General features: G+C 45.5%; 1 protein-coding gene across 1 annotated transcript in view; it reads right to left on the bottom strand.

The window, feature by feature from the left end:
- The window catches only part of PDGFRB (platelet derived growth factor receptor beta), a 251,497-nt gene that overhangs the window by 50,998 nt on the left and 172,953 nt on the right, over positions 1-27,546 (bottom strand). The window contains exons 10-14 of the mRNA XM_086931313.1: positions 25,792-26,012; positions 20,928-21,022; positions 20,314-20,446; positions 16,049-16,153; positions 15,514-15,624 (exon numbers count right to left, since the gene is read on the bottom strand). Coding sequence (XP_086787439.1) covers positions 15,514-15,624; positions 16,049-16,153; positions 20,314-20,446; positions 20,928-21,022; positions 25,792-26,012 — 665 coding nt within the window. The remainder of the gene's footprint in view (positions 1-15,513; positions 15,625-16,048; positions 16,154-20,313; positions 20,447-20,927; positions 21,023-25,791; positions 26,013-27,546) is intronic.

Genomic DNA, 27,546 nt, shown 5'->3' with positions numbered 1-27,546 from the left:
TTATATAATCTTATTCTATAAAGGGGTGAAAAGTATGAAAGGTTAAAGTCTGAATGTTTAGAGAAACTGATGTTTAATTAAAAAGATAAACCTATATGAATAACTCTTTCACTACTGGCATTATCTTGCACACAATTTAAAGAAAAATATTAAGAAAATATGACCCAAACATTGATTCAAAAAGTAGAGCTCAGAACAATTTTGTAATCATTTTGTAACAATGTATTCCAAAGCGTGTGTATTTATTTGAAGGATTGGTCGATAAGGCCATATATAATATTTAAAGAGACTGTAGGGGTATGTTGATGCATATTTATTTCCAAACCATGAAAGTACAAGTTCCTGCTTCCGCAATATGTTTTTTCAAGATATAGCAGTTCTGCAAAGTATACATCTTTAAATCCTCCTTAGACCCAGATATTGATCCTCACATCAATTTCAATGATGCCGGACGCCTTTGATTTATAACTGCAATTTGCATTGCTTTTTATTGCATTACCCACCCAAAATTGTGAATCAAAGCGCCTAAACTTCAAATAAAATCTAGTCATAACAGTATTCTAATCAGGCACTTTATACTTATTCCATGAAAAGACTCTTGCTTATTTGTCTTTATTGAACATTGTTTCATATGACTTTGCCTCTCTCTTTTACAAATTAAAGTCAAATCTATTCAGCACTGACAGACTTACCTGGGATATTTAGAAAAGGTAAAAGAGAGATTTTAACTATCAAAGTATTAATCTAGAGCACAAAAACGTCTAGTGATTGGGTTACTAAGCATTTTTCCAATCTGGATCATCATAAAAAAAATTGGTTAATATCTCACAGCTCCTGGTAATTATCAGGAATACATTTTGCAGTGAAGACCAATGAGAATGGCCAGAAACCATGTTTCCGCCAGCTATTTCCAAAAATCTCTTAATATAATACAAATATTGTGGAATTTGCTGTCTGGAGAGGCACAGCAATATTTTAAAGCCCTGCTCTGCACCGGGAACTAAGCATTCCAGTCCAGAGGTATATTTGCTATTTCTAGTTTTACAAGCAAGGATAAGATGCAGATTTCAAAGTGACATAAATCCTTTATTTCAGATTTGTGTCAGTGGATTCCAGTGGTACATGGTATTGAATCTCCAAAATTTAGTTATTAAAATGGCTAAACGTGCATTGAAAAGTGGACTTTCTATCTCATCATAAATGTTGTGTGCATGGATACACACATAATAATCAAAACACACCACCAATGGTGGCCCTCTACACCGCACTTAACACTTAGTTCCAAGTAAATAATAGGTTGGTGCACATACACTCCAATATTAGTGCATGACAGAGTAAGATTCAAAAACAGAGACAGAGCCGTGCACCCTCAAGCATAATCAATAAATCTTCAAGTGTATTCTTAAGATAAACAAGTTTAAAAAATGTATATGGTACAGCAACCAGAACATACAGCCAACACGTTTCGTTCAGTATACATTGCACTCCATCTGAGCTTTTGCAATCTTTATTTTACGATGGTAAATAGGCCTTCAGTTAATGTTTATATTCTGAATCCGATCAATTATACTTTCTTATTCCTCAATTATCGCCAATATAAAGTGCCAATACGTATAGGCCCAACAGGTAAGGTTCAAAACAAGGAAGGGGTACTGATATGCCCCCGATGATACTAGAATCCATATTGTGACACTCCTACAACGTCCTGGCACTTGAACATAAACATTAACTGAAGGATTATTTACCATCATAGATTAAAGAGTGCAAAAGCCCTGATGAAGTTCAATGTTTACTGAACGAAACATATTGGCTGTATGTTCTGTTTGCTGGACCATATACATTTGTTTTAAAAAAATGAATGGAAATAAAAAGGACCTTTTTTTCTAAAGAATACTCTTGAAGATGTATTGATTATCCTTGTGCATGCACCGCTTCGTCTCTGTCTTTGAATCATACACACATAATAAGTCAAGGCAACCCAGCACTGTGACAGAAAGTATGAATGTTGAAGTAATGTTGAAAAGTCAAAGAAACAGAAATAACATTACTGATGTATGTACATACATGATATATGCACTTTTTACAATAAAATTTAGTTTTTTTACACAACATGATTTAATTCGGGTTTCAACTGCTTACCAATTTATTCTATTCCATAAAAATATGTGGCTAAAGAAAGGAAAAATAATCTAAATTGGATTCTTGATTGGCACTTGCATATTTAATTGGAAACTTCTACCTTTTATGAAGTTTGTCATGTTGTTGAATTAAAAATATAAATGGTACAATACTATATCTTTGACATACGTGGAAAAACCAGTACTATTTTATGATGTTTTATTAGTCTTTTGCCACAGTAAATAAGTATTTTGCACCTCCCTAAGTTATACCGTAATGATGGAGATGTAGGAAAAAGCATACGTCAATGAAATATGGATGTGTAACTTACACATGTGCTTAATTTACCCACGTTTATCCTAATCACACTTGTGCACACACAAGGGGTGGAGGGCGTTAAGAGCAGTGGTCAGGGGTGACCACCCACCACTCCGATATAACTTGGTGGGTATTCACAATCATTTGTAAATACAATATTCAGCACACCTACATTACACTTGAATGTCCATAGTGGAAGGGTTGACGAAGTGTGAGAAAGCACACTAATGACTCAAATTTTCACATGGGGTTTTTAGAAAAAAAGAGAATATTAGTGAACAAATATTTGCAGATTAAATCAAATTAAATTAATCACTGGTAATACCAGGACAACAGGAGTAGCGATGTTTTGTTTCATAAATTCTATGGGGCAGATTTATGTTGGGAATGTGCCACGTTTGCGTCACGCAACTGCGGCTTAAACGTGGCGCATCCCTACGACCCATTTACAACGTGACGCATCTAGGCAGATGCGTCATGTTGTAAAACCCTGCACCACTTGTGGGCGTTCCGGCGCAGGGTGGGCGTTCCGGGGCCGGTGCGCCTCGCAAAAGTGGCTGAGTGAAATCTATAAGATTGCACTCAGTCACTTTCAGGCCAATGCTGCGTCAAAACCCTGCGCCTGCTTGAAGCAGGCGTAGGTCTTGACGCAGCATTGTAAAGATGGGGCACTTACGGGTTTACCCAATGCACTCAAGCAACAGTAACACATATATTATGTAGCAATTCTCTCAAAAGTACAGTGCAACAAAAACAACAGAAGTCAATCAGATGCTCCAGAGGGAGAGTAGTCCGTAGGAGTCCTTTATTATGTCGATTAGCCAGCCGACACGTGTTTCATCGCTATTTGCGAATCCTCAGGGCTTTAATGGTTGTATCTAAACCAAAAGGTCGCACTGCTGGTGATACTTCCGACCCAGCTGGGCCCGTGACCGTAGGTTTAGTGAAGAGGCAGAGTCAATAGATTGGTTCCAAAACAGTATAAAAAAGTAATGTGGGTGGGGTCCCTAAATAATAATCCAAACGTATTGGGTAATTGCGTGGTCTTGGACTGCAATGTAGGAATACAAGTATTTCTGCAATGCAGAAAATGCATTTAGAGACTGTATGCCCATATGAGGCTGAAGGTAGAGTCATAGGTAGTACTCTTACCTGGGTGGGTTCAGTGGTTGAAAACCCCCCACGATGTGTAGTCGGGTACGACTCTTGAGCAAATGACGACAGTGTTCTCGCCGGGACGTGTTCCTGTTGGTAGGCTTATCCATTCACCCTTTTGCACCTAATAATTACAGCCCTCTTTTCACACATAGTGCGTTCACTTAGGCCGTGCACCCAGTTGCTCTTCTGACCTAAAAGCCCTTTTGAATCCTTCTTGTAAAGATGGGGCACCCCCGACCCTTGATGAAGCTGCGTCGCGCTTGCGACGCAACTCCAGTAATTCGCCACCTTTACGGCACAGATGCGTCACGTATCTGTGCCGTTTTTGCCCCGTGGTGCACCGCATTGTAAATGCGGCGCACCATGGGTGGCGGAGCAGCGGCGCAAAATAACTGGCGCATCCCTGGAGATACGCCAGTTATCATAAATCTACCCCTATATGCTTTTGGTTGTTCCTCAGGATGCATGTTTTGTGAATACCACAAAGAGAAGTAGCTTACAATCGGAGATTTTTACAATTTACATCAGTGGAAATTAAGACTATCTTCATACATACTATCTTCATCTTCATGCATATATCAATTGATTTGAACAATTCTGTACCTCTAACAATGTGTGAGAATTTTACAAATTAATTTAGATTCACTTTCAATCCCGGCAATATTATATATAAGGAAAATGTTACTTACCCTGGAAGCATTTTATCCTAGCATTTAATGCTTTTGATTCCCATGCTCAGCATAATCCAGCCTTCTAGTGTAGGGTTTGATGTTTGGAGGACTTTTATCTTCAAAAAAATCTTTGAAGTTACAAAAAGCACTGTGACTTCCCCCTTAGTGGATGAAAGCATGTATGGAGCAGCGAGTGAGCGAAGCTTGGTTTACATGTGCATTTGAGTGTTAAACAGGTATTAACAGGAGAGATTGGCAGTTAACACAGGGTTGCATGGAGGATGGTGGGCACTTGAACATCTACAACAATACATGCTACAAAAAGATGCGTACACGGTAAGTAGCGCTTTCCGTTCGTAACATTAGTGACGAAAGATACACAAGCTCTTCATAGATTTTAAAGCTGCACCCTCTATAAGTGGCAGTTAGCATGTGGGTAGTGCAGATGTCTGAAACTAAATTCTTAATCCTGCCTGGCCAACCGCAGCCTGCTTGAGTGCTTTTATATTCACAAAACAGTGCTTGGTAAAGGTGTGTGAGTTGACCAAGTGTCCACTTTACTTATGTCATCTGGTGGGATATTACGCAAAATGGCCATGGGTGCACTTTTTTATGGGTGGCATCTTCCCTGGGTGGAAGGGGCACAGTCATTTTATCTTTGTGCTAGAAGGTCTGTATACACTTGACTATCCACCTAGCTATGCTAGCCTTTGAGATGGAATGGCCCTTGTGGAGTTCTGAAAAGGTTGCAAAGAACCAGTCAGACCTGTCCAGGGGCTTGATCCTGTCAGCATAGTACATGAGAGCTCTTTTAATATCTAGGGTATCATGGGGTCTCTACTCTACAGAGTCTGCCCGAAGAAAGAAGAAGACTGGCAGTGCTGTAGTCTAATTGAGGTGGAAAGGATGTACTAACTAGGAGACAAACCTAGGATCCTGTCCTTAAAGACCTGAATTATAGGCTTTTGCACTGTAAGTGCCTGCAGCTGGCTGATGCATCTGAGGGAATATAAGGCCACGAGGAAAACTTCCATCCACCAGAGGAACAGTAAAGTACAGGACTGCAGGGGCACACAGAGGGGACCCATGTAAGTCTGGTGAGGACTATGCTAAGGTCCCACGTAGGGTGCAGGGGCCAATGTGGGAGGCATGATCCTCTTGAGGCCCTTGATGAATATTTTGATGACAGGAATTCTAAATAAGGAAGAATGGTCCCTTTTTAGGTTTCGCTGGGGGACGGAGCTGTAAGCTCCGCCTCCAGAGAAATCTGTAGTTTCTAGTATGGGTGCTTTGAACACGCCCCTCTGTCTCATTGGCTAGCTCCATAAATGGAGGCTAGCCATTGGAACAGAGAGGCGTCCGTCATGGCCGGACCAGATTCGGGGGCGTTCCCGAGAATCTTTGGCTTTTGGCTACGTCATGATACGTCAGCCAAAAGCCGGGAACGCCCCCGAATCTGGTCCGGCCGGGCCGTGCTTGCTGCTGTCCTGCCTTACTCTGTGTCCCTCCTCCCGCCTTCCCCCCTCCTCGCTGTCCTGTGCAAGTTTCCCGCCTCCCCCCTCCGTGTGCCCGTCTCCCCTCCCGCTTCGATTATTGGGACTCTGCAAAAATAATTTTTAGATTTTATTTTGTTTCTCATTGAGTTGGAAGACGCTCTTTAAAAAGCCGCTTTACCTCACTGTTTATTTTAATCTCGAGGGTGCCACCCCTCTGAAATGCCCCCGAGATTCACCGCCGCGGCCCGAGCGCCGCAAAACAGGAAGTCAGGCACGACGGTGCCTGATGTGGGGCGGGACTTCCGGTTTGTTGGAGGAAGTCCCGCCCGCCGCCGCGCTGTGATTGGCCAGCACTGCCACCGGGGAAAATAGAGGAAGAATGCCGGCCGAATCCCTGCGGCCCGGGGCTCCCAGGAGTGAGGGAGAGCGCCGGGGCCGCCCCGGAAAGCAAAGAGGGAAGCGGCAGGCAGGGCTCCGTGGCCGAGAAGAGCCCCGCAGCCCGAGAAGAGGAGCAGCGCGAAACCCCCCAGGAGCCCCCGCCAGAGTAGCCCGGTAAGTGAGAAGGGCTAGGGGAGGCTCCGTGTGGCAGGGTGTCACTGTCTTGAGCCCTGAGAGGCTCACGAGGGCATTCCTGAAGGGGTAGAGTGGCCCCAGAAGGCAGTGGGTCGCTCCCCCAGCGGACATTGTTTCCAAGTCCCCGGGCATTTCAGCAGAGCCGTGAGGGGCTCCAACGATGGCTTTGGGAGATGATAGGGAGAACAGTCAGGTTAAAAAGGCAGCTAGAGGGTAGCAAGAGGGGGATGACAAGTGGAGAGAGAATAAAAAGTAGAAAAAGAGGGAGGAGAGGTCGGTAGAGGAGAAAGAGGGGCATGGCAATACAGAGTTAAAAGAGAATGTTGATGTAGGAACATAGAGAGATAGCGACAGTATAGATAAAAGAGAAGAGACGGGCGAGGGGAGAAGCAAGTATAAGGAAGAGAAAAAGGGAGGATAAGAGAAAAAACAGAGTCCTAAAGAGATAGGGAAGAGACAGAAAGAGGGGCAGCAAAGTAGCAGTGGATGGGGGGGGGAGGGGGAGGGGTAAAGAGAAGGAAAGAGAGAAAGTGAGAGAGGAGGAGGGACAGAAGGGAGAGGTGGCTTAGCAGCGAGCACCAGACAGTAATGAGGAGTTGGGGGAAGGGAGATGGCCCGTGGACTTGATTTCCCTGTAAAAACTTTAGACAGACTCGCCCTGCGGACTGCTCGGGCTCCGGCCTCTACCTACTCTTGCACTATTTTTATCCTTCGCCTTTGACCGTCTCCTGCCATCTGACTCGGCGCCCAGGCTCTTGACTCACCTCTTCTGGGCGCTGGACTGCATGAAGATGGCGTCGCCTGCAGGGGGCAGCACCTCGGACCCTGGACCGGCCGGCAGGGGGGCCCTACTGCTGCTGCTACTAGGTGAGCGACCCCACACCTCGCGTCTGCACGTGTGCCGGGGACGGGGCAGGCTGTCAGTCACAGGGCAGGCCCGCGCCAAGTCAATCACTCCGGGCTGTAGGGCTGTCTCTGAGAAAACGCTGCCAGTGCCTGACTACCTCAGCTGTCTAGAAACTCAGTGGTTAATTTGAAAAATAAAAAGTGCCGGGGCTCTCATCAGGAGACAGCGCTAACCGTAGAAATGTGCAGGTGTAATCTGCCTCCCGACTAGAGCCCCAGCACTCGATATTCTGGAGAGGACTTGGCCAAATGGCTAGAAGCTGCCTATTTCGGAGCTGGAGAACCGGGCTCGAGTCTCGGCGTGCCTCAATGTCCAGGGGAAATCATGCGACATAATCGCCGGTGCTGAGCACCTGCTCAAATTAAACACTTGGCAGAATGGACTGCCTCTTCCTGGAAGAAGTCTAACATGCAATTGACTGTTCCATCCCTACCGGCTTCGCTTTTCAGGCAGTGACATGACTTTACTCCAGCCCTGCCCCTGACAGCTCCTCTGGCCCCTTCTGGCGCGAGACTGACCCTGTGCCAACCCTACTGCGCAACAGAGGCAGTCTGACGTGGTTCGCCGCGCTTTTACAACACTGTCTTGCTGTGTGTGGACTGTTGCAGGTCAGCATGTGCTATGTGTGTCAATGTTCCCTCGCACTATATTGCCGGGTGGGATTCGAACCTGCGGTCAACTGGCGATGTGTGTGCAGGCGCAGATACGCCGAGCTTGGCACTTCATGGAAGCTTGCCTGGCAGTTTAAGAAGTTTGGTGATATTTCTTGGGGTGAGTGGGCTGCGCACCACACCCCCCGCTCATGCTTATCGTGGGATAGGGTAAGGCGCTTGCAGGATGTGGGTGAAGTGCAGGCAGGCCGGTTAGTGTCAGCCACACTCGCTGAGAGGGACGGCGGCCCCTCCACAGCTCAGAGGCTGTCACTGGTAAGAGGTGTCAGTCACAGCACACGTGCCCTAAAAGGACACACTCTGCCAGCCGCGGAAGGGCACGCCGAGTAGGGGGAGCCAGGGTACTGCAGCTCCACGGGGGTGTGTTTATCCATACATAGGGGATTGTGCATGAGCGTTAGAGAAAAGCCATGTCTGAAGAGAGCATTGTATGTATGCTGGAAGAAGTGTATGTACATGCTAGTGTGTGTGTACCCGTTTAGGTATATAACAATGTGTGCGTGTTTCCGTTTATTCGAGAATTGTGTGACATGCGAGCGTGTGTGTGTGTTTAAAACACTGTGCGTTGTTATGATCAGCTAAATGGGAGATTATTAGGGTTACTGAATTTCTATTAAGGTAGGCAGATTGTGTTATTTCAAAAGGTTTTCCAAAGTATTGGGACATACTGAAATTCTTTGTTTTCTCTTCCTTTGCATTGAAACTTTGGGCAATTGAATCAGCATCTGTATGATGATCACAGAAATCGACTTTGCGTGTAGGGAACAACTTACTGATTCAGTTACTTTCAGGCCATGGATAAAGGTAAAGCAGAATCATGTTTTCTTTTCAGAAATATGGGTTCTCACAAATGCATTTTGGGTGCCCTAAATAGCACTGTGTGGATGTACAAAGCATCAAGGAAGAATTGTCCAAGTTGATGTTTCGGAATACCACTAAAATAGTGCATTTTATTTTTGTTTTAGTTTGGTCCACAGAGAGGCATAATTCATAAGTGCATTTCTTTTTTGATTTAATTGTTGTTCACATTGTACAGAATTCGAGTGAATGTAAATCATATTTGACCTTTTGGTGGTCTTCTTATCCTGTTTCTTATTTCAAATATGTCTGGTTAACAATAGTCCTAGTGTGTAAATAAGTATTACTAGCAGGACATATGGAGACTTACCATGCTTTAGTCATTTTTAGGTTTCGCCTGGCGTTTACTGCGCAAGCAGTATCGCGCAGGCGAAAACTTTTGTAAACAAGTATGGAGCTTTCTCCCGCCTCTGTCTTCCATTGGATAGCTCCATAAATGGAGGCTAGCCATTGGAAGACAGATCTGCCCGTCATTGCCGGAGCTCCTGGGTTTGTGTGTGTGTGTGACTGTTCCAGGGTGTGTGTATGTGACTGCTCCAGTGTGTGTGTGACTGCTCCAGTGTGTGTGTGTGTGTGTGACTACTCCAGTGGGTGTGTGTATGTGACTGCTCTGGTTGTGTGTGTGTGTGGGGCTCTGGGTGTGTGTGTGTGGCTCTGGGTGTGGCTGGCACTGGGTGTGTGTGGCTGGCTCTGGGTGTGTGGGGCTGGCTATGGGTGTGTGTGTGGCTCTGGGTGTGTGTGTGTGTGTGTGTGGTAGTAATTGCTGTCTGCTGAGCTCGTCCGTAGGGTACAATAGTTCTCACATTTGCGAGATATTAAGCTATTGGCAATGTAAATGACAATGCCATTTATTTATCTGTTTTCAAAACCAACACATAAGTACACATTTTGTCATTTACAATGCCAATAGCTCTAACTTCTCCAAAGGCGAAACCGTTGCATTGTAAATGCTTGTTTACATTTAGGAGCAATAGGGCTTGGTGTAGCCATATGGAAGTGTTGGCAAGGCTTGACTTTCGCAGGTGCTAGAGGTAATAAATGGTGTCCTGGACAGTTGAGTTTAGAGGAGCCAGGTGCTTGAGGATGCAGTAGTTTAAAAAAAAATCCCAATATGCAGCATACCAAGCCCATGTATTTGGACTACGGGCTACCCACAGGATAGTCATGCATTCCTGCGGGATAAAGACAGCCAAAGTATAAGGCCTCAAGTGCTGGATTGCTAGGTTGAGCTGTCTGGCGTCTGGGTGCCTGATCTGGTCTTGGTTCTGTGTGAGAAGGTTCAGTCTGTTCAGGAGCTTGTTGTGGGGGCTGATGGACATCTCAAAGAGCATTGAGTACCAAGTCTGTCTGGCCCAAGTGAGTGTCATGAAAAAAAGTGTGAGGAATGTTTGCTACATCCTCCTACCAAGTACAGAAGGAGTGGGAGAGGAGGAAAAACATAGACCAATATCCCTGACAAATTCATCCATAGAGCATTGCACATGGCCGGTGGGTGTGGGTAACTAGGTGGCCAAGTTTGGGTATTTTGTGTTGTTGGGTGGCAAATAGGTCTATCTGTGGGTTGCCTCAATTCTGAAAGTAAGTAAGTAAGTAGGAGTTGCAGGTGGAGTTCCCACTCTTGGATTTGTTGGTGTATCCTGCTAGGATGACCTACAATGCCATTGTCCACCCCGTAAGGTACTATGCCAAGATGTGTATGTGGTATCCAATGGCCAGATCTGTTGCATTAGGGCTGACAGAAGTAGAGGATGCATGCTGCCTTGCTTCTAGTGGTAATACACAGTGATCACATTGGCTGCCTTGAGGCCTACTATGCCCGGGATAACCTAAAAGAAGGCTTGCAGAGTTAAGCCAAATGGCCAGCAGCTTGAGGTAGTTGATGTTGTGCTGGAGGTATTGATGGGTTCACACCCTCTGTATTGTAATATCATCTAGACCCCCCCCCCAGCCTGTGAGAGAGTCTTCTGTGGTAATTTTCACCTGCAGGACCTGCAGATATGAGAACGGCCTGCCCTGATGCTGTTCCACCACTGCAGACAGTGATGAGCCCTGGTCTTTACTTACACTAGATCTTCCCAGTAACCCTCTGCTTTTGATCATTGCACCAAAAGGCACTCCTGCAAGAGGCACATGTAGAGCCGGGAATGGAACACTATGGTGATGCATATTCTCTATTAGGCTCATTATGATCCTGACCGTAAGTTGAAGATTCCACTGAAAAATAGGCAGCAGCTGCTGAAATGCCAGTAAGCCCTGTTGGTTGGAGTAGGCTTTGCCTATTATCTCGTTTAGGACCGAAACTAGAAAGGGATGGAACTGCAGGGGAAGAGATGGGACTTGGTGAAATTTATGGTGAATCTCAGGTTGTGGAGCAGGGAGACTGTGGCCTGAGTACAAGCGTAAAGTTACTACTTTTAACTTTCCACATGTATATGAAGGTCTCCACCACCGGGACAGAGATCGCCCTACGGAAAAGTGTAGGGAAAATGTAAAACGCTTAATAAAGTGAAAATAAATTAAAAATATACTTATGTTACATTTTAATGTCAATAATTTTATACATTCATTTTAAATGTAGAACAAAATAAAAAAATCCTTGAACAGTATTAAGGAAACTATTAGTTACATATTTATTCAATTCAATCATATTAAACTGTATTAATTGTATTAATATATATTAAAAACTATTTTCGCCTAAACTGAAATGTTTATATTTATTTTTGTATTATTAAAATAACTAAAAGTTATTAATAGAATTAATGTAAAATTATTTTCAACTTTTTGTGACATTTTTTCAATTACAAAAGGTTATTAAATGGTTATAATAAAATAAGATTTATATTGCATTTTTAATAATTTTTAACATTAAAATAGATATATATTTAAAAGTCAAAATGTATTATATTATTTCTTATGATGGTTCTTTTTTAAGTCCCTAGCCACCATACTTTTCTATGGGAGTGTTTATCTGTGAGTGGTCATGTGAGTGGTCATGTATCGTGAGGGACCTACTCCTAGGCTGGGTTGGAGTACATTTATGGCTGTTTTCTGGCCATTTGGGCTGGAATATCTTTAGAAGTGTCGTTTGTGAGTATCAATGGGCTTGCTCCATTGTGGGTGGGTGTATGTACTCGCATGTCCCTACCTAAACCCCTCCTCACCCCTTTCTAAATCCCTCCCATTTTGTAATAGATATGCTCCATTTGTCCACCACTTCCACTGGCCTCTCCCATGATACTATAAATTGGTAAACATAGGTGTAACGATCTTCCCACAGAAAAGATAGGAGGGATGGAGGTGGTTAGCAAATTGCATTTTCTAGTGTTAAGTAGTAATGTTTGGTACTACTTTACGTACTACAAATTGCAGTTTGTGAATTAGGCCCTACCTGTCCTCCTAGGGCAGGGTTCTTCAAACTGGGGGGCAGACCGCTCCCTAGTAAACTTCAAATGATTCTTGTGGGGACGCCAGGCACTGGCCAAATGAAGCATTTCACGGATAGCAGTGCTTTGTTTTAAGTGGAAAAAATGAGCCACAGTATGCCGCTCTGTAATGGGCCATAAGAACATGTTTTGTCATGAATATCTTAGCTGAGATTATATGTCAAAAGGGAAGGGACTCCAAATATTCCTCAAAATCCCCATCCCCACCCCCATTTCTAATACCCACACTGTGGATACTTATACACGTTATTAAGACCTGCCTGACCAGCTTAGTATGTTTGGCAATCATGTAGTTGATTGCATCTTTAAAATGGTAACAGAGCTCAACTGCAGTGTTTAAGAAAGTTGAGACATATTTGAACATTGGTAATTTAATTGAATAATTGTGAAAAAAGCTGATGGGGGCCCGATGAATTTAATTTTTTCACTGGGGGCGTGGCATTAAAAATGTAAAGACCACTGTAAAGGGACTTTGGCCAAGGTCTCACACTCTCTGGCCTCTTGGTGTCACTGCTGCAACAAAGACTGGTTATTTTCTTCCTAGCAAACAAAAAAGCTACAATGACCTTACATTCCCTCTTTGGACTTGGCTCCTCCTCTCCGCATTACTGAGAAATGAGGTACAAGATCCCAATTGAACAAAGTCCAGTACAACGCATCAACTGGCCAGTAGATGTCACTACTGAACCGTTTTTTTAAAAAATTCATTCCTTGGAAAGAAACGCATGTGACTCACTCTAACTGGTGGGCTCATAGAAGGGCGCCTATGGTACCTCAGCAAATGTCATACTCGAATCGCAAGAGGGCGCTCCAACACCAGTGATCTCGGTCCCTGCTTGTAGGATTCTGAGGCGTCTGCTGCAGGCTGTCACCTCGCTCTCGCTGCCAGATTAGCATTGGTTCACTTACTGTGCTTGGTGATCAGCGTTACTCAAGAAGCAGACCCGAGCCATACGTTCCCACTTCCCAATGCCTCCTTAGTTAATGCATTCATTTATTTTTTATAGTTATTTATGTAAAGTTATCCCGTGTGTGGGTAAATTGAAGATGAAATCGGAATCGAGGCAAAAAATCTGTCCCTGATTGCTTTCTCATCAAGCAATAAAGGTTGGTTCTGTGTGTGGGGATCGATCAAGAGGTGAAAAGTCACTTAGAACAAATACATTTCTGCATGTTGTCAGGTTGAGCAATGCTGGGAACCTGTGGCAGTGTTTAGAGTGGTGTGTGCGGATAGTCTCGAGCTGCTGGCGCTGATGTCAGTGGTTATATAGTTTTGTATGGTATTTTTGATATACAGTGCAGGGCAATGTTCTGTAGATATTCTGGGTCAGACTGATTTGCATATGGCCATGTCTGAACTGGGGTGGCAGAGTGGGCTAAAGAACGGTGATGGATTAAACCCAGATCTTTTGACTGGGTGTGAGAGTTTGATTGGTTCAGATGCTCCGTCCATTACCACCCCCTTTTGTACCGCTTTTGGCCGCCATAAGTGTGGCATGGTATGCTCAGACGTGAGTCCCTTGCTCACTTTGCCACTGGATTCAAGCAAGCTGGGCTGAAGACGGCTGGAATGCCAGAAACCGGTCCTCGGAAGCTTGTTTCCGGTCCAGGGAAGACATGGCTTGGCAGTTCGGGCTGGACTGTTCCCATGAGGCACAGGGTCAGACTGATTTGCATATAGCCATGTCTGAACTGGGGTGGCAGAATGGGCTAAAGAACGGTGATGGATTAAACCCAGATCTTTGACTGGGTGTGAGAGTTTGATTGGTTCAGATGCTCCGTCCATTACCACACCCTTTTGTACCTCTGTAGACATTCTGGGCATGACCCCCTATTGTGTTCAATGCACAGCCTTGAACTGGATTATTGTCAGCAATAGTGTGTGGTCGCGCCTTAGACGCATACTTCTATTTCAGAATAGTTAACAATTAGGAGTGTGTGCTCACCTACACTCGTTCATTAGCGTTTTAATGTTACCAGTAAAATACAACAGTGTGATATGTCACTAAAAATGTATGTAAATACAGTTATATCTTAAGGGGGAGTGAATAAACCACACTGACTGTTCTAAAGAGCCATCTAGTTAATCGCTGGATATATTATATATGTCCAAGTCCTTTGTTTAAAACTGGCACAGGCCATTCCTGCACCTTGACTACCACCCTTTAACCAATCAGCATCTTAGGTGACTGCGCCACAGTCTCCAGGTGGAAAGAGGGCCAAGTGCAACCCCTGGGACAGGCAATGGCCGAGATCCCCCCCCCCCTCCGCACAGCCATTCATGCACAGCAGCATGGGGGCGATCCCAGGGTCCCAAGGGTCTTGGGGTATCACAGAATAGTGGGGTGTGCAGGAACCTCCCTGACAGCAGGAGCATCACAGGGTCCTGGGCAGGCCTTGATATTGGCAAGGTAATCTCTAGAATTGGGTAACATGTGCACAGCAGGGAAGCCTTGTGATTACCACTGTGCTTTGGGGTGCTTTGATGACACCAGCCACCCTCTCCCCCAAGGCTGAGGGAATCCCTCAGAAGCTCCTGCCTGCTCATAGCTGGTCCCATAATACGCCTGCGCCACCATATCAGGTAAAATCGAACAACAAATACCATTGTCTGATGCTTACACGGCAGGGCGCTGGCGGATCACAGGGAGGCGTGGATACTGCAGAGATCCCTGCCTTAGACTTATTATTGGCACCAGAGTTGCGGGTGTCGATACACTGGTGAAGGGAGATGGACGTCTCTTTCAGAGTTAAATTGTAGCCTAATTTAAGTAAAGTGATACAGGACTCAAGCTCTTCAACTGTGTGAGCTGATGGCCGTGAGGCAGGCCGATCCATCCCATCTCCTGATTTAGACCCATAGATGCTGTACAGCGCTCCGAAGAACTTGTCTGCCCCCACTCAACAAAAATCACATAGAAGTGAATGAATGAGCATGTTTGCAGACATAATTGAGTGCATTAAACACACATATCTACCTAACCTACATGTGTAAAAACTGCTTACATTAATGCTGGTGGAGATCACATGGTCTCTGGGTAACAGAGGGCGCAATGTTGGGTGTCTGAGGAATCCATGGGGCTGAGGCAGGAGGCCATGGACTCTCCAATGGAGGAACGGTGCCTGTTTTATGGAGGAGAGTCGGTCTGTAACTGTAAACCCATATTTATTCTGGTGTGATAGAGGGCAGAGCAGGGGTTTCCTGATACACAAGAGAAAAACTTCCTCCTGGTCACAGACCGCTAAGACTCAGGCCAGTGGAGATGGGCGCACGGTCTGAGATACTGACGGGTGGGTTACCTCCTTTAGTGCACGCAGCCAGCAGGTTCACAATGTTGAGGTGAGGGCCCAAGTGACTCATAATCTTCAGTTCAGACATCAGGGCGCGCTTCTCGCTGGTCCTAGCCGTAGCTGTGAAAACATTTAAAAAAACAAAAGGCAAAGGAAAAACGGTGTAGGTGTTAGATCATAGCACTACATTGGCTTACAGCAAACACTTCTTTTATTAGGTGGCAGCAGTAGAAGAAAACAAAATCTGGCACACTGGGGGAAAAGCCATGCTCTTTTTAGGATGTTTCTTCTAAGAAATGCTTGTTATTCAGGACACCATCAGTTGACAGTGTGTTGGTTAGATGGGCTTATATGATGCTTATAATGTGCTAAAAGGGCAACTGGGAGCATGGTCATACAGAATCCTCAAATATTGAGAATCCAAAGGGCGGTTCTCCTGTGCAGGTCTTCTTTTAGAAGCACCATCAGGGGAAGAAAACAGGGGGAAAGCTGCAAGAAACGCATGGTTTGCGTGGGGATGCGATAGGGTAGGAATCTGACTCACACTTCAGCATCTTCACAGCCACCTTCATGGCAGACTTGGAATGGCTGAGGCCGTGTGCTGTCGCTTCCACGACTCTTCCGAAGGCGCCAGAGCCCAGGGTCCGACCTGTGTCAAGAAGCAAATGAGGTCAGTAGCGAGGAATTAACAAGATTCAACACATAATGGACCTTCATATGACGTGGCCATTAATTAATAAGAGGCAGTGTAATTTGTCATGTTACATGTGTTGTGTAATGCCCTCCGGAGTAAAGTTTTGAGAGGAAAACGATTGCCCAGCCTTTGCTGGAACATCTGACGAATGTTGCTGAGATTGAATCAAACCCTCGAGTTACTGCGCACATAATTATTGTCAATGCGTTTCATTGTATTTTTCTTATTGTACTCTGCTACCTATTAATATGTGTACCCATGCGCTGATAACTAACGAGATAAGAGAGTCGGAGTGCCTGGATGACTTTGGGAGTAGAGAGAATATAAGAAATCAATATCTTCAATTGGATATACCTAGAATTCCGAAATGCACTCCTACACGATCCCATACCTTTAATTTCCTTCCTTGGTAAATATTTTCAAATGTTGCTCTTAATGCGCGATCTCCAGCCTGTTATGTTATGTTATGTTATGTTAATTTCGATTTATATAGCGCCAAATCACCGACAGGTCTCTTAGCGCTTGCTTTGGGAACCCGTCCTGGCTTTCCCTGCGAGATAACCCCTACTGGGCATCCCCAAGGTGAAGACCAGGCATCCCATCACGGTTGGGCCGTAGTGGAGATTAAGCAAGCTATTGCCCAGAGTTGCAGAGTGTGAAACCATGATTCGAGTAGGCACCGAGGCGAGAATTATCGAGTCCGTGGACATTTTTGAGCTCAAGACCCTGCCGCGTCAGGAATTGAACCCTGGTCCCGGGTCTGACCTCTGCATCAGGGTCTGCCTCCTCTAACCAGTGAGCCACACTTCTCCACTGTTATTGCTATTATTCTGGTTTTCTGGTTTCGGGTTATACTACCGGAATAATTGCCAGAATTTTAATTGTATCCCTCACTTATACTTTAAAACCGCCAATTGTATGTTACTCAATGAACCACCAGAGGGCAGTGTTCACCCACTTATTTATATCTGAAAAGCCGTCCTTACATTGCTAATTATTTACAGGCCTGTCTCCTATTTCTTTCTCTGATAGATGTGACGGGATGGGATGCCAAGAATTAAACTGAAAGTATTTACATTCTCCGATGTCAAGCAGCGCTCCCCACACCCTCGTCCATTAATTTCCTCCTTTGAAATAGAAGTCATTTTCTTTTCTTTCGTAATTCTGAATTCTCAAGCGCGCTCACCAGATTAAAATGTTTCCACTCGCCTTAAAAGTCAAAGATAACCCCCTCAGCTGTCAGGGAATGTTTGTGTAAGCCTATCCTGTTTGTAGATGTATCATTCTCACACTATGGGATACAAACTTTACCCAATCTCCCCTGTCTAGACCCTGGTGAGTGACGCGCTCTGGCATCATCAGAACGCAGGCGCGTGGGCCCTCTGAGCTGTGAGGCTTATCAGCCCCATGTTGTGCTCACTGGCCCCCTGCACAGCAGGAAGGGCCTTCCCACCGCTTTCTCAAGTAGGCAACGGCTTATCGGAGAAAGGTCATGCGCCTTTTCTGTGTGCCTAGTGAGCAGCATAAGGGGAGTGTCTGGTGCTGCCAGAGATGCCAAGAGTCTGGTGCTACCCAGTGTCTGAAATGGAATTATAAAAGTGCAGGTACTCACTCTTTAGAGTGCCTGTTTGCTGCTGAGAAGTGATGGTACTCTCCCATCACACATCGGAACAGTGCCAGGGGCGCAACAAGACCCAAACTTCAGGGGGAGGCTAAAACTCCCAGCCAGGGCTGGCCCTAGCACTGGTCTCACACGGTGCAACAGTCTTTTTTGGTGCCCCTCCCCCAATTCCTCCTTCTCCATGAATTCCCTCAACACCACTCACCAACAATGCACCTCATTATAGCACCTTTCCAACAGACATTTCATAGCTCTACTCATAGTTTACTCACACTCAGTTCTGTGATCTGCATGGTACACATTCTTTGTAGCAGGCACATTAACCCTCTGCACTGTATGGGTCGCAGAAGTGCCCATGTGAGTGCACGGTGAGTGATGCAACAGTGTGAGAGTAGGGTAAGAGGAGTTACTGCAGGGTGAGTGAGGTGACCATATGAATTTAGGTGAGGATGTAAGTGCAGAGTGGGACAAATAATAATACACTTAAAAAAATTAATTAAAAAAGCGCATGGTTGAGCAGTGAGAGGGACAGGTGTGTGAAGTGTCACATGAGTGCAGGATGAGTAGTGTGCTTCTGTAACTACAGGGTGAGGTACAGGGTGAACTGCACAAGTACAGGGTGAGCGGGTGAATGGTGTGAGTACATGGTGATCAGAGTGGGGGCCTAGGGGGTACTGGAACCAGAAAGAAAACCAAGCCTTGGTAACCAGTTTACAAAGGTATGTAAATATGCAAATGGTCTTTAAAGACCTGTGAAAAACTCTGGCGTGCTGGAGATAAGACTCCAGACACTGCCCAGCCGAGCCCACAGATGCCTTGGCTGAGAAACACGACGTGGGAGGGGTAGGGGGGTGAGGGGGTCTGGAGCCCTTTTAGCCTTATGGGAGTTGCGCACCTTAACAGTGCTGAGAATTGCCAGTACTATACTTTCCAAATTAAAGTAGTACAGGTACACAGTACCACATTGCTACCCTCTGTTGTGAAACAGTTCTTATCGAAATTCAAGGAAAATGGTGGCGGCTGGTATTGTGAACTCACCAGCTCCCTGCATACACTGAAAGACTACTCGATTGTTTATTTAGTTTTGGGCACCCATGCTCAGGATTACATTAGCGTCACAAGGCATCACTTTGCAGTACTAAGTGCCACAAATACAATGCAAAAACAATTTTGAGCCAAACTTGAAGAAGTACTGTGCAAGGGAGTGGCTAGAGAATTTAAATACCTCACACTTGAAACATGCCTCTAATCAGACTGAGCATGTGAAGCTAGCAAATGCGGCCCTCCTTTGAAAAGTTCCTTTCACACTCCTTCCTTCTAACCATCTATTTACCCTTCCATCTAGTCATCCATCCATCCTTCACCTTTCATCGACCGATGCACTGCCCCATCCATCTATCCAACATCCATCCATTCATCTTTTGACCCATCCACTCATCAATATATGTCCATCCATCTTTCAACCATCCACCCATCCACTCTTCTCCATCTGTCCATTTCTGTACCTCCATCCATTCACATTTCCACCTATCAATTGATTCACTCTTCCATCCAACCTTTCATCCCTTCCATCTATCAATCGTACCACACTTCCGTCCATTGATTCACTTTTTCATCCTTTCTTTCACCGTTCTTACAGCATCCTTCCCTGTTTACTTCCTTCCTGTCATCCTTTCCTTCTCCTCTGGTCATTTTTCCCGTTGTCTATCAACCCATTTGTTTCTCTCATTCTTCTTTTCTTTCAGATCTTCCTTTCTGATGCTCAATGTTTTCCTGTGTGTTCCTCTCTTGATTTAATGTTTCCTTCCCTGTGCACGCCAGCTGAAAGCCCTAAAGCCTCTCTCTTGGTATTTCCTAGTGGTGTTCTTTAATATCATTGTGTCTGCAGACCTACAAACGTACGATGTTTAAAAACAACGAATTAATGTTTATGTGGATTCAGTTGACCCGCTCACCAGCCTTAGTTTCAGCCCCTGCTTAAGCTGCTATAGTGGGGGGGAGGGAGTCCCCACCCCCCTGGCCGAGTGCTCGCATCGATTTGCGTCACTAAGCACAAGCCCAGCTACAATATGTGTAAAGGGTGTTAATTGGTTAGGACAGTGCTAGCACCCATACATTTTTATACAAATCCAGATCTACCTAATAGTGTGACTTGTATTTTGTTGAAAATATAACACCCAAATAAAGCAGCAGAAAGGAGGTGCAACAGGAAAATCTTTTTATATTCCTATGCGTAACGTGTAATTTACACAAAATTACACATTCCGCATGCTTACCCTTGGACAGTTGATCTTGCACTGATATTTGTGTTCACGGTTGTACCTCGGGCCCAGATCTCACGCAGAGTCGCGTTGTCTCACTTTTGAGCCAAAGCACAACACTTAGCTGAACTGGGCATCTTGTATTGGATGGGGGATCCAGAGATATTTTGAATGTATAATAATGGATGACCGTTCTAGGCCCAGAGCCACCCCCCTGTTGACACCTTCTTTACCTAGCACAAGCTTTTCTCGCGGAAGTTCCCAGCTGAAGTCATAGGGCAGCTGCATGGGGTCCACATAGATGTACTCATGGCCATCAGAGCTTACTGACTCGATCACCTTCCAGCGGATCTCATACCGTGGCTTCTGCAAGAGGAAAGAAGGGAGAGTTCAAGCAATAAACCACACAACACACCACCCACAGGGAGGCGGGCGGTATACTGTTAGCAAGCACCAGCGGGCAGCTACACTACAAGTTTTCTTGATTCTGGCTGAAAACAGACCTCATCACTGCGGTAGGGTAGGCATTGAGTGATTGACTGAGGAGCTCAGATTTGGATTTTTTTTATAATTTCTCATGACATGTATGATAATAAAATGTGTTACTGCATGACTTCCCCCCAGCTTCTTGACGTTACAGGGGCAAAGTTAATCCTTTTACATGCCTTTAATTCCCACCAAGATCTTTCTCAAACCGGATGCACATGAAACCTGTCAGTCATTTGATGGATAGACATGTCCAGGTGGATCTCCTTGCACCTTCTTCATGGGCAGGAGGCATTCCCTCTTTGTGGGCCGCATGGAGCAGCAACCACTGGCTTACAAGCGCCCTCTGAAGCGGGCTCACCTTTCGCCAGAGCGCGATGAGGATGATCAGGAATATCACCACCAGGAACACCAGCGCCAGGACGGCAGAGATGAGCGCCAGCTTGAAGGGCAGGGCTGGAAAGGAAAACCAAACACAAACCATGAGATGTGGTGGCCTGGCCTACAAGATGCTCTGATTTATGTTAAGCGACAAAGAGCCAGAAATTTTCCAGAACTCAGAATGTCAGTAATGTGCTTCCAGCATGCTTCTCATCCGATGCATCTCCGTGAACCCATGGGCTTTACTGGCCCGGGGTTGGTAAATCGCGTAAGAAAGAAGTGTGCTGTTCTCCATCAGGATCCTAAGGGGACTCTGTCTGAAACTGAATGCAAAGCGTACAGACCCAGTGATGTGCACTGTTCATTGACTAGACTTGAAAACTAGCCTTTCTCCTAAGCTGGGAGGTCTTTGCAGAACTGTCAGTCTGAGTCCAGGCCACCTTAAAAGCCTGGCTTCCTTCATAACAGCCCCGCAGAGAACTCACTTTTGTAGATCAGACTCAGGGGGCTCTGCAGTGCCTTGGGAGGCAGGGATTCAGAGCACTTCATAAGCATCATACTGCAAGGTATTGGCATCCTCTTGTGACCTTCTAGGCTAGTGGATTGCCACAAAATCTCATCACTGCCACCCCTCCAATCATTTTACAGCAGAGGCAGAGGCGACAGCATCATTGGTGTGGGAGAACACATCAGGCCAGTTTGGTACCCTGTCAAAGTAAAACTTAACACCATTCAGCTTGCAAATCACTGAATGTATTAATCAATGTCTTAGAACAGGTTACAGAGCCTTTCATCTCTTTATATGCTGTTACAAGGGACTTTTATTTACTCCTTAGGTAACTCAGGTAATTGCTGCTGTTTAACTCTGTAAAGCGATCTGATACCCTCGAGTCAATTTTGTGCTATACAAAACTCAATCAATAAATCAATGAAAATGACACAGATCCCTTTTTAGGTCTTGGCCTAGCGTACACTGCGCAGCAGTGTCGCGCAGCCGAGAATTCATGTTTCTTAGTACGGGAGCTTGAACCCGCCCCTCTTCTCCATTGGCTGGCTTCCTAAACAGAGGCCAGCCATTGGAGGAGAAGGGCATCACTCCGTTCAAGCCCCATCCTTTTCGGACTCGGGGGCGTGTTTTTTGCAGTTTTCTCGCCGTGACGTCATCCGTCACTCAACTGCAAAAACCACGCCCCTGAATGCGAAAATGGCCCCGCTTTTGTGACGCCATTTCTGCCCGACTGCCGCCGGAAGAAGTCGAGAAGCTGCCAAGTCCTCCGGTGAGTGCTTGCTGTCCTGCCCCCTCGTTGCTCGTGCTTGCTGTCCTGCCCCCCTCATTGCTTGTGCTTGCTGTCCTGCCCCCTTGTTGCTTGTGATTGCTCCCCTGCCCCCCGTTGCTCGTGCTTGCTGTCCTGCCCCCCTCGTTGTGTGTGCTTGCTGTCCTGCCCCCTCGTTGCTTGTGCTTGCTCCCCTGCCCTCCCTTGTTGCTTGTGCTTGCTGTCCTGCCCCCCTCGTTTCTTGTGCTTGCTGTCCTGCTCCCCTCGTTGCTTGTGCTTGCTGCCCTGCCCCCTCGTTGCTTGTGCTTGATTCCCTGCCCCCGTTGCTCATTCTTGCTGTCCTGCCCCCTTCATTGCTCGTGCTTGCTGTCCTCCCCTCCCTGGTTGCTTGTGCTTGCTGTCCTCCCCCCCTCGTTGCTTGTGCTTGCTGTCCTGCCCCCTCGTTGCTTGTGCTTGCTCCCCTGCACCCCCTCGTTGCTTGTGCTTGCTCTCCTGCCCCCCGTTGCTCGTGCTTGCTGTCCTGCCCCCCTCATTTCTTGTGCTTGCTGTCCTGCCCCCCCGTTGCTTGTGCTTGCTGTCCTGCCCCCTTGTTGCTTGTGCTTGCTGTCCTGCCCCCCCTGTTGCTTGTGCTTGCTGTTCTTCCCCCTTCGTTGCTTGTGCTTGCTGTCCTGTCCCCTCGTTGCATGTGCTTGCTCCCGTGCCCACCCGTTGCTCGTGCTTGCTGTCCTGCCCCCCCTCGTTGCTTGTGCTTGCTGTCCTGCCCCCTTGTTGCTTGTGCTTGCTCCCCTGCCCCCCCTCATTGCTTGTGCTTGCTGTCCTGCCCCCCTCGTTGCTCGTGCTTGCTGTCCCCCCCTCGTTGCTTGTGCTTGCTGTCCCGCCCCCTCGTTGCTTGTGCTTGCTCTCCTGCCCTGCTATTGGCATTGTAAATGACAATGCCATCTATTTATGTTTACAAAAAAAAACATAAATACAAATATTGTTATGAGCAATGCCAATAGCTCTAAGTTTAAGAATGCCGAGACCATTGCATTGTAAATGCTTGTTACTCATGATACTGACTGTAACATCTATGAATTTGATCCGGTCTGATGCATCATGGGAGACCACATGAGGAAGCTCACAATGATCTGTTGGAACTCAGATCAGTGTTAAAATTCCGTGGTTAAAATGTATACTAGTGCTTAGAGGCATCCTTTTTGCAGTATGAGCAGTACAAAGACATTCACTTGTTCACTTCATAAATCATGTTCACTATCATTTAAACTGAACCATTGATGGAGTTGACCAGTGGGTCGTTAGAAAATGTTCATACAGCTTCAATATGCATGTAAGCTAATTTTGTTTTCCGATGAACAACTCTACAACTATCTAAAGCGGGGAGGTTTGCGACGACAAACTCCATGAATAAAGGAATATTCTTGAATTCTCCTAAGATCTCTCACCGGATCTAATTGCTGCTGCTGGAATGTGTCACTTGGAAATCAGGGGCCATATTACCAAGATGTGCGTTAAAAAACGCACATCGCACATTTCCCTATCGCCGGATTTAATCGCCGTGTTAGCGCGTCATTATCAATGCGCAACACGTAGACAATATCAAATCTGGCAATAGCCGGCGATAGGGAATATTAGCGCGGGAAAACAAGCGTTGTTGTCACGCGCTAATGTGTGCCTTGATAATATAGGGGATTATTGAAAACAGGGTTAAACCCACTAAAGTCAAAGGGACCTGGGTAGTTATCGGTACAAAGGGAAGGGGTCCCAGACGAAAAAAGTAATTTTGAAAAAACTTTTAAACTTTTTTACAATTAATGAAACAGAAAAATTAATGAATGCAAAGGAGATTTATTCAGATTTGCATTATTCCTTCAACTGGTTAGAATTCGTATTACATTCAATTATAAACATACCAAATTGTAAATCAATCTACGTGCCCACATTCACAACGGGGTGGGAAAGGGGGTGAAGGAAGTGTCATGGACAGGGTAGGGTAAGGGATAATCCGATTCACTCTGTGACAGGTATAATTCTCAATTTAAAGGCAAATTACATGTGGTCCCTATAACAGAAGGGCCACAACAAAAGGCTCGGAGAGAGTCCTAAAATGTAGATGATAAACAGAGCCAAACTCCACTTCAGCCGTTTAAGGTCTTGTTTGGGGTAGGAGGTTGGTCGTAGCGTCTGTGTCGGCGGTGTTTGCTTTGAAGAGAATGAGCCTGGGACGCCACCGTGAGGTCGGGGCACTAAATACACGTCGGCTGCACTGAGTTCGAAGGTCACCAACCCTCCACTTTTGGTTGCCAGTATAAGTCATGGAACACCGATGTAGGAATCACCGAAGCCCGGTGACGAAGAAGCAGGGTCACAGCTTCTGAAAAAAGTCTCAGGAACAAAGTCAAGGACCTGCAGCCGCTGAGTCAAGGAATTCAGGAGGTCGCCCACCCACAACTTTTTCTCTCCTGAAGAAGACCCTCCCTGTAAGGACTACTCTCCTACATATACCTCGGGTCGAAACGTTGACTACATAACTACGACCAACCTCCTACCCCAAACAAGACCTTAAACGGCTGAATTGGAGTTTGGCTCTGTTTATCATCTACATTTTAGGACTCTCTCCGAGCCTTTTGTTGTGGCCCTTCTGTTATAGGGACCACATGTAATTTGCCTTTAAATTGAGAATTATACCTGTCACAGAGTGAATCGGATTATCCCTTACCCTACCCTGTCCATGACACTTCCTTCACCGCCTTTCCCCCCCGTTGTGAATGTGGGCACGTAGATTGATTTACAATTTGGTATGTTTATAATTGAATGTAATATGAATTCTAACCAGTTGAAGGAATAATGCAAATCTGAATAAATCTCCTTTGCATTCATTAATTTTTCTGTTTCATTAATTGTAAAAAAGTTTAAAAGTTTTTTCAAAATTACTTTTTTCGTCTGGGACCCCTTCCCTTTGTATTGATAATATAGGGGGGTTGAATTCAGCTTTATGATCCACACCCCCATGTTATCTATGCCTAACACCTGATCAAAGCAGGCGTTGGGGGACCTGCGATAAACGAGTTTATCGCAGGTCTCCTTCTCCCAACGCCTGCCTTGGTAATAGGGTGTTACCACCTCCAACCACATTTTACATGTGGTTGGACGTGGGAACGCCCACTTTGCATGTCATTAGCGATGTTTCTCGCTGACATACAAAGTGGGCTTGAGGCAGGCGTTAGCATGCCCTTGTTAATAGGGCGCTAGAAGTATCGCCGCTTTCTCAGCACAATTCTCCGAAAAAGCGGCGCTACTGCACCTTGGTAATATGGACTTTGGTGTTTAAATAGCAGCCACTGAGAACTCTAGCATCTCGGTCAACATCTAGGCCTTCTGCAGGCTTGCCTGGGACACAACGGACTTGCAGCAGTTGCTCACGTGAATTCTGGGTGTGTAGCCGGACACCCTTTATGGATAAACTTAAGAATCAATCGAAACTGCACCATGTCTTCAAACCTCCTGGATATTTGTGAGTTTCCCCACCCAGACTGGTCCTTCACTAACAACACCTGGGATGTGAGGACTCACAGTTTGGCACTAATGTCACCTCCAGGTTGTCGGCGCCCAGAAAGTTCTGTGCCAAGCAGCGCACTGACAGAGTCTCTTCCACACTCAGGAACTGCAGTGTGCTCTTCACCAGGAAGACCTTCTGCTCCTGCGGCTCTATGGCGGTGTAGTTGGTCTCCAGCTCCAGCACACTGGAGCTGTTGTCTAGCGCCTTCCATGGCTCGGATCCATTCCCGTTGCACCTTGGAAAACACAGAAACACAAAGTCTACCCAAAGCACAACTTCAACCAAGGAAAGGGCAAAGTGACATCAAAAGCACACCATATTCCCCCAAAAAATAAATGTGAATCAAAATAGCAGATCAAACCAAAAAACACGAATAATGTTTGCAATTTTAACATGAAACCAAAAAGCATGGAGTCAACCTTAATCCCAAAATTCAGACTAAAGGCATAATTTTAACAAAGAAAACATGTTGACACCCAAAATCACCCAATATGAAAAATGCACATCATTTATGGATAGCACAAAATGAACTCAAAAGTGCAGGTTCTGTGGAAAACCCCAAAAACCAGAAATTCAACCTAAAATACATCAACCAAAACCTAAAAACCGTTTGCCCCTTGTAACATTTAACTTCAGCCGAAAATGTTCTGCCGAATAAAGCATATGACTTCAAAAGTAACATTTCTATCCCAGAAGCATATCAACCTAGCAATAATCATCAGCCAAAAAAGATCAACAAATATAACAAATATATTGCGAAAGCCAAAATGTCAGGGCAGGCACACAACTTTCACCTAAAAGTACAACCTTAACCCAGACTATACCTTTAATGCAAAAGGCACATAATCAAACTTAAAAACAAACACAAAATGCACAACATTTGAAAAATTCAATTCCAGACGATAAAGCACTTCTGAGCACCACTTTTCCCAGATGAAGTAAAAGTATAGAGCACACTATACAGAACGTGTTCCATCTCAAAGTGTAACATTGTGCTGTAGTGTGCCATAAGGACATTTATAGTTGGAAATATTTTAAATAATGATGTGAATAAAAGATGTCTGTATGAAATGCTGATATGCAACGTATCATGGCTATGACTTTCCTGATAAACCAGCCTGTAGTAAAAACCCATAATTTCCTGCCAGGGAAGTCCATCTATGTCTGATAAACTATGCTATTTTACATACTTACAGTTGATTGACCAGATGCATGGTTAAATATAACTGAATTGCTCCAGCAAACTTAGGCTCAGATTTACTAAAAAGTACATCCAAAATTTAAAGATTGCTTTGTGAGAACTATAAAAAACTGGGTGTGAGAAAGTGCCATCTTTCTTGCATTGGTATGCCCCACTTTTTCCTGAACTGCTGATGTGCTTTGACTGAGTGTGCCCTGGGCTCCTGCCAACCAGGTGCCCAGGGCCTGTGTTCCTTCCCTAAAAACAGTGTTGAAACTAAACCCCAATTGGCATCTCTGGCCACCTGCCAGACCCTAGTAAATGGTCCCTAGGTACACAGGGCATGGTGACCAGAGAAGACCCCTAAGGGCTGCAGCACTTATTGTGCCACCCATAGGGGCCCTGTACCCTGACATCCACACACTGTCTTTGCAGGCTGAGTGTCTAAGTGCAGAACTAAACGAAGAGTCGACATGGCACACATATCTGTGTGCCATGACCACAAAACCCACTGCCCTGGCATACCTCAGTCATCCCTCTAGCTGGGTGCCCTATGCCAGCGGTGTGGGCACAGGTGCATGAGCCCTGT

This window comes from Lissotriton vulgaris, chromosome 7, assembly GCF_964263255.1.
Source record: "Lissotriton vulgaris chromosome 7, aLisVul1.2, whole genome shotgun sequence".
In the NCBI taxonomy this organism is placed as follows: Eukaryota; Metazoa; Chordata; class Amphibia; order Caudata; family Salamandridae; genus Lissotriton; species Lissotriton vulgaris.
The sequence above is the reverse complement of the archived record's forward strand: the minus strand, read 5'-3'. Positions and strand labels throughout refer to the sequence as shown.